General features: G+C 36.9%; 1 protein-coding gene across 1 annotated transcript in view; it reads left to right on the top strand.

The window, feature by feature from the left end:
* Positions 1-6,931: 6,931 nt before the first annotated feature.
* The window catches only part of LOC140924067 (uncharacterized), a 29,449-nt gene continuing 23,583 nt past the window's right edge, over positions 6,932-12,797 (top strand). Inside the window, exons 1-4 of the mRNA XM_073374065.1 lie at positions 6,932-7,069; positions 7,191-7,403; positions 9,590-9,793; positions 12,157-12,693. Of these exons, the coding sequence (XP_073230166.1) occupies positions 7,319-7,403; positions 9,590-9,793; positions 12,157-12,693 (826 nt within the window). The 5' untranslated portion in view covers positions 6,932-7,069; positions 7,191-7,318. The remainder of the gene's footprint in view (positions 7,070-7,190; positions 7,404-9,589; positions 9,794-12,156; positions 12,694-12,797) is intronic.

Below are 12,797 nucleotides of genomic sequence, written 5' to 3'. Positions count from 1 at the left end.
ACTTTTGTTAGGGTTTTGTTGCCGCACATATACCCACTTCTGTTGGGTTTACCTCGATGTAAGAACCTGTGAACTTTTTCTTTGTTTCAACACCTTTTGTGTTGATTTCTTTGTTTCCCTTGCTTTGCGTCAAGAGATGATTGGCGACGTCACATGACCATTTTTCGCGCCTTTTTGTAACGTTTCCCGTTTGTGCGGTCTGCTAGCAAAATGTTCGCCTCAAAACTCTGCTTAAGCTTCTGCCGGCAAAATTTTTCCAAGCGTAATATAACGTGTATGAAGGAGGGACTTTTCACGTAAGCAAACAACACGAACTGGGAAATATGTGAGTATTTTTCAACACAATTCCTTTTACTCACTTGGAAAACTGATATTGAGCCAGTTTCGATATTGAGCAATAATGTGTTCTGTGTGTTTACCATTTTAAGGTACTCTACATTTCAGGGGATACATTGTTATAAATAGGCTAAAAACAACAAAAAAAGCCTCAGCAGGTACTCAACTGAAAAAGGTGACAGAAAGACAAAGAAAGTTAGTTATTCTCGTTGTTTATCGTTGCCTGAAGGTCACAGTGGAGACGTGGAACATGTGCGGTGTATGACATGAAAAAGCTGAATGAAACATTTGTCACAGTTTAATAAGATGGCAAGGAGTTTGCAGAAATGAAAGTTTGCCTTTCAAATGATTTGTTTGAGTTTGGTCGCTGTAATAAGGTGGACCTCAACAACTTGAATGAACTCTTTTCTTAGTTCAGTATCGACTTCCTCATGTTTTCTGTCTACGGATCTCATTCGTCGTCATACTGTACTTTTTTACGTAAGCTCAAGTAAATATCTATTATCATAAAATACTTACGAAAAATGCTGTTCTTGCACGACGACCAATCCTCGGCAATTATGTAGCCTGGGACCGGGCTCCGCAGTGGGGTAAATATAAAGCGAAAAAAGGCGGAGAAAAAGTGAAAAACGTCAAGCCCCTTTCCCCCTTCCTATTCCACCGCTCCGATTTTTGTTGCTGTTTTACCCTGTTTTTTTTTTTTTTTCATTTTCCCCGCTACAGAGCCTGGTCCAAGGTTACAGTTATAACGATGAAAGACAGCGACCAGAAATATGCAATCTAGAATCCTTTCCGAAAGGGGGATTGTTTGGAATACTCATTCAGACGTTGGGAACTGTGATTTATAACAACCTAGAGAATGGCGCGACTGAAGTCCGTGAAAAGTCAAAGTAGGACCTTTGACGTAAACAGAACGGAACCTGATGTGAATAAATCTAATTCAACTTAAAAATCATATATATATGGCTTAAAAACTTATCTTTCGTTGAAACAGTTATTGGTGCTGTGTTGTTTGCCGGTTGCGAATTACAAAAAGGACTATAAACGATCAAAAAAATTACGGCGAATGTTGCTAACTGGATATTTTGACCTCAGCCGTCGAAAATACATTTCACTCAATTTAAAAAAGAGTAAAAAGTCATGTACTTTGGAGAATTAAGCTTCATCTTCACACAGAGAACAAGATACTTCCTATAAGTAAATATTGAAAAAGCTGAAATGTAGGTGATCACCCAAGATCACGGCACGTAAACATAAAAGCCTTGACCATAACGTAAAGTTTAATTAGAAGGGGATGTTGCATCTGATTCTGTTTTAGTGTGAGTCTAATCTATAGTTCAGACGGCCTTGGCATCTGCTCTCCAAAATTATTATAACTTATCATTAACAATCATAAAATCTGGACGAAATATTATTGATTGTTTTTTCTTCTGCTATATCCGGTTACAAAGTGTAGGATTTTTGTGGTGTAAAATTAGCCGAAAGCAGCTGACTTACATGAGTTTTGTAAACCGTGAAGCCACTTTATTAATCGTGACCTTCAACTCGTGGTCGTTGGGTGAGAGGTTTTGCCTTTGCCTAGCATTAAATTAGAGCAGTTTAACCATCTATGGGGGGTGAAACTAAATAAAGAATCATAGATAGCTATTGGCTGTTTATAGAAAGGCTTATCACCAGATTTTTCATTGTCTTGCTGCGTCGTCCTAGTAGTCAATAAGGCCTATAAATGTTTAACAACTATACACTGTTTTGATTTCTTTTCATCTATTCCCTGAAGGATCGACAACCAAAACGGCTCTAACCTGGAAAGTTGATCTCTTTTAGAGAATTTTTAATTCCATTAGTGTTGGGCTGACAGCCGTTAGAATACCAAATCGCAAGAACGCGGTGAAATGCAAGACTAAATATATTTCACGCAGAAAAAGGGAAGAAACACTAGTATACCAGGAAATTCCTACAAGGAAATTGTACATTACAATGTAAGTTTATAGACGTTCATCATCATGCAAATTTTCCTTAACGAGCTCAGTTTAAGTTTCTTGAAAGTTTCTTGTTTAATTTTGATGCATAGTTGAGGGGTAAATATATTTCTTTCCAGGTCCTAAATGAATCCTAAAAGAAGGTCGGTTACGGCTGAAAATAAAACCATGTAGTAGAGAAAGATTCACCAAAGCACTGAAGAAGCTTAAAATATTAATACTGATTAAGACACAAAACAAAAAAGGTAAGGTCTAGGATTTTACAGCTTTCCCTGTTCTTACTCAGAAAAGTCGTGTGTTTTGATCGCCTCTGAGTAAAGAAATTAAAAAAACTAAGTTTTTCGTTACAATGGCATCCCTGCGCGATCAAGAACAATTCACGTCAGCAAAGACACGAAAACTGCAAGGAAAGCTGTTAGTCCATTTAATTACCGGCCAAAATCTAATAGCGATACTTCAATGTTGTTTGATTGAATCCACAGTCTTGTTGATAAAGCTTTTCTATTAACTTGGAAGCTTTACATTGGTTACGAAATTCTAATCAAATTCTGTAGTTTTTCTTCGCTCAGTAGGGCACTTATGTATAGCCATAGTACGTTTACCATATGTTTTCCTTTCTGTGTTTTGCAAACGATTAAAAAATGCGCGTGGAAAATTCACCATGTAAATAATTTTGGAATTGATACAAGTCCTAACCGTGTCAGGAAACTGTAGAGGATAATCGTTTTATTTTCAAACCACTGGCGCCTGTTATTTTCGATTAAAACTTTAAGTCATAATATTTGTAATGACTAAAACAATAATTTACACTGAGATAATTAAAACTTCAAATGCTGTCTGTTATCAATGCTGTTATTGTATGAGGAGAGAGTGGTTTGTAGTTCATCATTTCATTAAGTAAAAAAACAGTTTTAGGTCGTATCTCGTTGCTCATTGAAGAGAGGAAGACAAATCTGATTTTCAATGGAAAGTATATACAGATGCACTAAGAAAAGTATCTTAAACATGACTGTGTCTAGTTGCATATCTCACAAGATTCTTGTTTTTAGCAGAATTGAAATAAACGGGGCTTTATCGCGGGCTAGTTAAAAACGGAATAATTGAACGGACTGAGATCTGTGATTTTCGGATTGAAATTTTCGTTTCTATCCGAATGCAAGGTAAAAGAACAAAGAAACCAACGCCTTATCCAGAATTCATTCGCACAACCACAAATGCTTATTTTACTAAATACTTCGAAATGTGCTTCAAATGACCACCAAAAATGAAGACCGTGTGCTCTATTTTTTAGATAATTCAGACCACAGGAGATTTTATTTTCAATTGTATCAACTTGTGAAAAACAAGATTAATTAATTAGTAAAATAACACTGTAAGAAAAATTGTATCACAGAACTTTGTTGTCTTTGAGTTTTCAGTTTTTTCAGCAATGTACAGAAAGGGTCTTTAACTGTGTTCAGCAGGTAAAACAGTGACTTGTGAGAGGTTGATTGGAGTAAAAACCTGAACTAAGTTTCAGTACTGTTTTGGGCTCGCTGCGAAATAGGAGCTGCCCAGTTTGGTTCTCCATTCTTGGGTATTGCCGGGCCTATTCGTGTCCGCCCTTGTTGCAGAACACAGTTGAAAAATGGTTAATCAGCAGCATAAAAATTACTTGCTGCACTGGTTCACTGGACTAGTTTACCCCTGTTAGTAGAAGAAAAAGTGGTGCAAAGTTAGCTTCGGTTTTCGCAGTGAAGATCTTATTTTGTACTGTTCGCCACTGAAAATTACAGATACAATAGATATAAAAATATCAAAAAATATATATATCATTGTCGGCAAAATATGAAAAGAGTTAAGTAATTCTTTTTTGAAGAACTGGTAGTTCGAGTAGATTTTAGTGTTAATGATGGGAACGGAATAGCCATGTTAAAGTACGTATAATTGAAGAAAAGGTTTAGTATACTGCAGTGTACTGTACTACCTGGAAACTGTAAATAACTTGTCTGGCGATAAGCATTATATGTCAATGATTCAGTGAGGGTCATTAATCATGAGGCATCACGCAACGGGTAGTTGCAGAGGGTGCTACGTTTAATTTGAGTAAAAAATTGTTAATATAACCAAGAAGCTATGCAAAGCTTGGACTTGACCGGTTCTACACTTACAGTAAAAACGTTTTTCTTGGGAACACGGAAGGCAAAAAAAAGTGTTTCTTCTAGAATCTAAATTTCGCTGTTATTCGCTTCTTTGAAGGGACGCCGATAAAACAAATTAGCTTAAACATCGCTTACTGTAATCACAAAATAATCATAATTACTTGAAAAATTGAACAAAACAATCAACTGATCAGCACCCCCGCGGCATAGATAACCCGGCACGGAAACTGAGTGCAGGGGAGATGAAAGCCAAATTCATGGGGGCGATCTTCTAAGGAGACATGAAATCAGTTAAGCCCAGGTGTCTGACCTTCAACAAGTGTGTTCTGTTAATGACGAAGGTTTTCACAGAATAGAGAGATACTGTTGGGAAGAGATAAACTTGCTTTTTAATCTTAAAGTCATACCTAAGCTCAATATTTGATATACTGAGTCTATCGGTGTACGGAACATTAGAATTATCTTTACACTACCCAGCGACTTCTAGACCGTCGTCAAAAGAAAACGTATTTCTATCTCTAATGAAGGTTAATCCAGATTCTTAGAGGGCTCAAGTAGAAGAAACCCATGTTTACTAAAAGCATGCATACATCAATGAGAGCTACTAAGGTTTTTCCACGAATCGTCTTAGTTATGAGTTAATTCCTATGATTTTATACAAGGAATTTCAGCCTTTATCATATACTTCTATTTTTTTCTATAATAAAATTTGATTACAGTGTACTTTTGAAAATCAATGATACACTTTTGAAATTAGAGAAAGTTTACTTTTTTCCCGGTTTCAAGTATTTTAAGTAAGCAATGTAAAGCATGAATTTATTCAAACTTTCTTTTGTTCTGTCCCACCATTGTTGGCTTCGGCTTCTGTTGCCAAAAAGCCATCAAACATGTATTGTAGAGTGCAATACAGGATTGTGGTTACAAGCATCGAGAAGAGTTGACGCAAAATGGTGCAGTGGTGACCGGGATGTTTTGGTCCGATTTTTCATTTCGCATATGAGATAAGCAACAGTTTCGGGGTTCTATTATCGACTCTTTATTAGGGTTTGTCATTCCTTGGACAAATTTGTGAAAGGTTTACTGAGGCTAGTGGCAGCGGTCGTATAGAATATTCTATGATCAGCGCAAGTCGCAATTTGCATATCCGTCAGTCTCTTAAATATGATTCAGTCTGAGTGACAGATGCTTTGTTCTTCGAGTTAAAGTCGTTTTCCCATGGCCATTTCTTTTCCAGGCCATATCCGGCGTGCCTTTTGAACTAAATTGATTATATCCATAAGGATAATGTCATCTTGATATAAAACATCAAAACAGCCGATTTGAGTCACGAACAAATTTTTATCTGCCAAAACACACTTTTACATAAATCGTTGATTGTTGAAATGATTGCAGAGACGGAGAATTTTCGTCACATATCTCAGTTGCTTTTTGTTCGGGATTCGAGTAGTTTTTAGAATGGAAATAGCGGTTTTAGAGGTGACATATTTAAAACACATAACTGTACAAGAATATGCCGGACAATAAAGCTCGTGTTGAACTGTTTTAACATAATGGTTTCGTATACTATTGGTCACTTTTTTAAGGCTGGATATTGTATTTAATTAATTCCAGTAGACTTCATTTTTTAAGAGAGTTTTTGTTTTACAATAATGTCTTTTGTGTATATTTTATCACCTATAACGACAAAATGGAAAGTGTATTTATTCGAATAACTTTTCTGTACTGGAAGTGAGTGATTTGTTCTAAACCAGTGGTGTCGCACGTAGCTAGAATTATTTTCATACTGAAGCAAATATCTGTATTAATCTCTATTTATTGCCCCTAAAAAACACCTTTAGAGCTCAAATATACAGGTGACAACTTGTAATTCGATAAGATGAAATTAGTTTTCGGTTTGAATCTAAAACCTTCAACAAACTGCAAAAACATTCGAGTCATAAATATCGTGATAAGGCAGGATGTTCAAAAAATCTTCTTATACGCTGAATTACAATTTAATTGATGGTGGAAAACTACGGACCTGCGCTCAAAAGAAGTAAGTAACCAAGGTGTTCTGCTGGTGTTGATCCCCTTAGAACCTAAAATAATTTGCATCATTCCTGGCCGGGTTTTTTAAATTTGTTTTCTGGTTATTTCATTCCAACTCGACTGGCTTTTTTTACTTTAGTTCATCATCAGTAAAGATAAGGCTGTTTAATATTTGAAGCATTTTGGTTTTGTTATTAAGTGATTTTAATTTTCAAAATCAGATTTATCCCTTGATAATGAAGCATAACGTTACGACACTTTCATTCTTAGGAAACAATAAATGAAAATTTTTCCACTTATTGGAGGTACGAAAGCATTGTTATGGTCTTTTAATGTAAATTATTCATAAGACAAATTCTTGTTTCTTTATGCAAAATTGCTTTTAAATGGGGTGGCGTTTTGCAAACCGGATCACAGTACAAATTAGTCAGAGGGAATAAAGAGGCTTCTGTGCTTTTTCGTGCTGTATAGGGCTGTACCACAACGAGTGCACATTTACCCTGCAGTTTCACCACTTGAGGACAACAAAAAAACTTGATATACTGTATGTAGACGGTCTTCCCAGGATAACCGAACTTTAATTAAGTAAGCCTTGTATCTTGTAACATTTTTTTGAGCCAGAAAAAAATATTTATGTCTTATGATTTGCTGTGCAAGTACGAAATTTGGATCAAAATTTAAATTACTGTCCAATTTAACCTTGCAGGGATTTTCTCAGGAGGTGGCCAAGTGAGAGATGGCGCTGAAGTACTAAGGTTGCGGCCACATGAGATCAGGAATCTTGTCGCGAGTACCCCTCAACTAAATCAATCAATAGTCAACAAACGCATCCGCATGCACCGGAAATGTTTAAATATGGCTCGAATTATCGAAGATCTCTCGATCTTAAAATGCGTTTTATTTTGGTTCGTTGTCCTCGGTAAGTTTTTGCTCTTAATTTTTATCTTGTTGCTAATAAGGGTTGATTTGTCATATCATTCAATTAAAATAGATGACGCATTTGGAAGGCGGATCAGGCAAAGAAGTTTACAATCAATTCCACTTAGAATGTTCAAAAAAGATTGCTTCATTTGTTGAGAAACAAAAAGGAAATCCACCAAGCCATCAATTCGATCGAATTGTTAGTGGTGTGATTTTGTTACTACCTTGACCTGCTGATCCTATTGTGCTGAACATAACTGAACTTAGGTATTTATTAATATTCATACCCCGTTAATTGACAAACTATTTCGAAATATCCTTAGTACTTACCCATAAATGATAAATCATTCATTCCTTGGTGATAAGTTCTTTGTATTTTCTTCACACTATACCAAACCCCTAGGCACGAAATATGGAAAATTTAACGTAAAAAGTTTTTAAGGCCTTGGTTCAGTATGTAAGTGGCCCAGGGTAAGCGGCCATGTTTTGCTTAAAAAGAGGATTTTTGAACCTAATCATGATACAGATAATGAAATTACACGGCTTTTTTGTGGAGATCAAAAATTTCTTCCTTGTTGACGAAATAACAACCGCAACGTTTCATTCTGTATACACATTATCTTGCTAAAGTTTTTTTGTGGTCAGTGTTTTAGACAAAACATTTAATTTCAACTAGTAAATGATGTAATTCAGTAGTTTTCGTAAAAATATTTTGACCGTCACCATCATTGTTTTAGAGGAGGTTAAACTACGTTTAAAACGGAAAATCAATTCACGTTCTAGTTTTCAACATATGCCATTCAATTCCGAAAACGTTTTCTATAAAACTTTAGCTGAGCAATTCTCCACAAAAAAGTGGATATTCAGAATCGGATGATGGAAACGATGATGAATAACCGTTGCTATTTACACGCACCTTGAATTAAATATCTTGTGCATTTATTAACAAACAAATACATATCGGTTTACTTTCAAGAAATTTTAAACGTTGTAAGAAACACTTAAGCATATAAGTGTCTTTGCTAGTTACATTTTTCCGGAAAATGTAATTCATCATAACAACCATAAAGTTCAGTTTACCAGTCTAAAATTGAGTATCATTTTCGGGCAAAGAAATTTCAACGATAAACGATAAAAACGTCAATTCTATTCTCTATCGCTTCGCTCAGCCGGATAGAAAATATTTCTGTTATAAGCCATGATACATGTACGAATAGAGGAAGCCGCCAGCAATAGAGTTTATTATTAGTTTATACCATTTTTAAGCCAAGAAAAATTATTTTCGCCGCAAGGCCTCTCTCTTATTTTGTGGGCTACTAACTCGAAGATCAGAATCGGCCACGCTAACTGGCACGGATTCAATAGAGAAACCTCGTTAGGCTACAGTTAATACTTCCACTAGTCTGTGCTAGTATAGATTTTTCGTTATTAGTCATTTCGTTATGTAGATGGTCATAGATATTCCGAGTTTTCTTCTATGTAAAAGATGATGACAGTGAAACTAAAAATTCAACAAATTCCTCCCCCAAGACCTTTTAAATATAGCTCAGTGTTGGGTGTACTTGCACACAAACGCAAAAGGATTTTAGCTGTTATTATTTTCAAAAAACTGTACAAGACTGCACTACAAAGATTTACTTGTTGCCTCCTAACTGGTTGTTTTACTGCGTTTTATTTTCCGACGCTGGACTTTCACTGAAAATTCTTCACACCTGGATTGTGTTTTAGTTCTGCCACGTTTTTCCTGTAAGTGATACAAGAACACACTAACTTGAACACGAATCCTCACGTAAGCTGCCAGATCGTAGCAAGAGCTCTTAATAAATAGACCTAAGTACACATTTATGTTAATTTGTTAGCAAAAAAAGTACTATTTATGATATGTTGGTTATTTGTGCACGGTATTCACAATAGAAAGGCTAAAAGGTATACCCGATTTTCGCCATGTGTCTCTTCTGTCTTTGAGCTAAGCTTTGACGCAAACGGATACACGGATATCATTGTCCATTTAGGTTGAATTTTTGTTTTTCAAGTTTCTAGGTTTTTATTCTTTCTAAGACAGTGAAATTCGGGTATCCATCTCTTGGATTAGATCTCTCAAGGCTCTGGTCTACTTGGCTCCTATCCAAAAACCATTAGAGAAAATAAGTGATCACAAATACTTGTTCATTCTTTATCCGTTAGTTCCTCTTTATCCGTATCCTGTTTGGGGATCTCCATATCAAAGCGCGGATCACTACTGGCCCATGTATAACATCACCGATGGTTTCTTGGAAGATGTAGAAGGTGCCGCGCACACTGTTGTCTACAATGGTGGGAAAACTATTGAAGTGCCTCAGTTAGGATATGCGCTGGTTTTTGATGGAAAAGACGACTGGGTGGATACAGGTGAACACATTAAGTGTCTTGCTGTCTTCTGCCATTTGAGCTTAGAAAAGTAGGCTTTTACCGCCTTAACCAGGCTTCACATGTTTTTCATTTCCTAAGTTTCTAATTTATTCAGTATAGAAAACTTGAGCACTTAGTTGTAGCCAAAACCACTATAGTAGTTTTTTCCAGGATTTTATGAGCTATGCTTTCACGAAATTATTGTCAAGCAAGTATAAACATCATAGTCCTTCTCAAATGCGCGACAACCCTATTTCACTAATCCAGCTACGGCGAGATCAATTTCCTTTTAAAGTTTGCAGAAAAGTGAACTTTTCATCAGCATCAAACTCACCTGATTTCGAGTTCAGTCGCCCAAAATTTGTTTGCCCTTATACATTTTGCACATATTGACAGAAATCATAACAACATGTTATCCTAGACAAAAGAAAAGGGGATATTGCTGATAAATGTCGTGTTATATATTAATTTTTTTTTATGGAGTAGTATAAAGATATATTTTGTTGACAATTGACAACTCTCCTCTAGGGAGGAGTCGGCACTGCAGTTCGGTCCCCGCCGACAAGTTTGGTTGTAAGTACGGTCTCTCTTCCAACACCACCTCTCCACAACTCACGTTAGGGACACTGTCATCTATTCTTTGGCGATTTCGAAACTTTAACTTTTCGAACTTTATACCAGAGGGTTGAGGAAATTTTAAATGGTGAATTTTAAAGCTAAAATGTCATATTCAAAAAAATTAAATTAAAATAAAGTGAAATGTTATATTTGACGAATTTGGCGAACGTTCGTCAAATTCTTAGGAAAAATTCAAGTGAGAAGGTAAAGGGGCCCTTTGAAAGTGGCGATTTTGACGAAAACGGCGAAAATGTTTAACTCTCGCCAAACTTTGGCGTATGTAGCTATGACTTGGCAAAGAGTTCCATTTTAGAGAGGCGATTTGGGCAAAAATGGCGAACATGGCGAACATTCTCCAAACTCTTAGGATTCAGAGGGGGGGCACTTAAATTCGCTTGGAAAATGAAGACATTGGCGGGGGGGGGATCACTTCAGTGAAATAACATTCAAAGGGGGGATCAGCTAAATTTCACCCTGTCTAGCCCCAAATCCTCCGCCCCCCCCCCCCCCCCCCCCGCTTTCGGCGATAAATAATGACCGGTCCCTTAGGACGACTGTAATACCCTGGAGTTGGAAACGATGGTTATGTAAATTTCTGGGGGGGGGGGGGGGGTGGGGGGATCCTGATTCCTGATCTGATTCCTGATTCCTGATTCCTGATCTTCGATGAATCTGTTTTAATTTTTCTTTCTTCCCTTAAGTACAAACTGGAGTAAATTTTCTCATGTTCTTTATTTGATTGAAGAAACGAAAATCCTTTAAAAGCAGGTAAGAGCAGGTTCAGTGTAAGGCTTAGTTTGCTAACTAAGAGAAGAAGCGCTAGCCCTGATTTTCGTCAAGTCTATATTTGTTTGCAGATGAAAGTAGTTCCCAGGAAAGTCACTTTAAAACGTGATTTTTTTAATTGATCTATCTGACAGGGCTATTTTGGGTCTTCCTGGAGGGAGGGGGGGGGGGGAGGGAGAAGGAGATGAAGATTAAGGAAATTAGGGTTAGCCAGGTTAACGGCAGCCCAACCTTACACATGATGACAGTGTTCCTTCATCACAAGCACCTTTTTGTCAAACTTCTTTTTCCCCACACTTTGATTATTTTAACCTCACCAGGATCTAACTCTTTTGAGTACTTTTCCATCGCCTGTAGGTCATGTATTTAGTAAAAATCATTTTATTTTCAAGTTTTCTATTTGTCTTTGATTTGCGTTTGATTTGTCTGACTTTAAACTAGAGAGACTTGGCAAAGCTGACAGCTAGTGATGTTTACTTTTAGATTCTTCAGTGGCAAAGAATCTTATTTCTCCTTATATGATAATGCCTGGTAATAAGTCTAAAGACAAAGAGAATAATGAATACTATCACAACATATATAATAACCTGATCTTTAAACAAATTCTTCCTACAATAGCATCAGTACCAGAGGATAGTGAATAGCGGAGAATAGTGTGGAGAATATGCATGTTGATATTGTAGGTTCAAGGCCCAGTATATCAGCTACTTTCTGCCGCTTTGTTTTGACTTTCAGATATTGAGATTGATGAAAAATAGTCCACTTAAACAAGTGCGATTCAAGAAACCAATTTATTTTTTGTTATTCAAATCTCACTGTAATCACAATGCAGTGCTCCGCTGTCTGAACTCTTCAACGCTGTTACGTTTTGTTTGGCAAATTATTCGTTCCCCACTCCCCACCCCTGTACAGACACCCGTCTTTATGGTTTTCTTAACTTCTTTTTATCATATTTGAAGGTGGTTTTAATGCGGATTGCGTGACGGATCCCTCGACTTGCCAAGAGGGTTTTACTTTGGCTTTCTGGCTGAAGGTATACAGCACAGGGTTCATTATATCTTCGGGATCATTCACAAACCACAGGAACGGCCCTGGATTCCAGCTTTATTACCACCAAAGCCTGAAACGTTTCCAATTTTTACTTGAAACACGAAATAAAAGATGGACGTTGTTAATCCATCAGGATGTTGGTTATTGGACACACATGGCGTTCACGTGGCACAACCAGAACGGACTGAAGTACTACGAAGATGGTAACCTCAGCACGTTTACCGACCGACCAGTGTTACTGTCTCCGCTACGCCTACAAAATTATACGCCAGTTATCACATTAGCTCGACCGAGCACCCTGAGGAGGTTCAAAGAGTTTGGAAAATTTGAAATTTCGCAGTTAGCGATTTGGCTCAAAGACCTGTCGGCAGACGATATCGCAGGAGTGTACTCCAATGGAGTGATATTCTTTCAGGACACCATTCTTTGCTGTTACTTCAAGGGAGGTACTACAGTATAAGAGGAGAATATCTCTGTAGTGTAATGCTAAACTATAAACTATAATTCAGCCCGCGGAATGTACCTATATAGCTTACTACTTGAAGTACCT

This window comes from Porites lutea, chromosome 14, assembly GCF_958299795.1.
Source record: "Porites lutea chromosome 14, jaPorLute2.1, whole genome shotgun sequence".
Taxonomy (NCBI): Eukaryota; Metazoa; Cnidaria; class Anthozoa; order Scleractinia; family Poritidae; genus Porites; species Porites lutea.
This window is presented reverse-complemented; position numbering and strand designations above follow the sequence as displayed.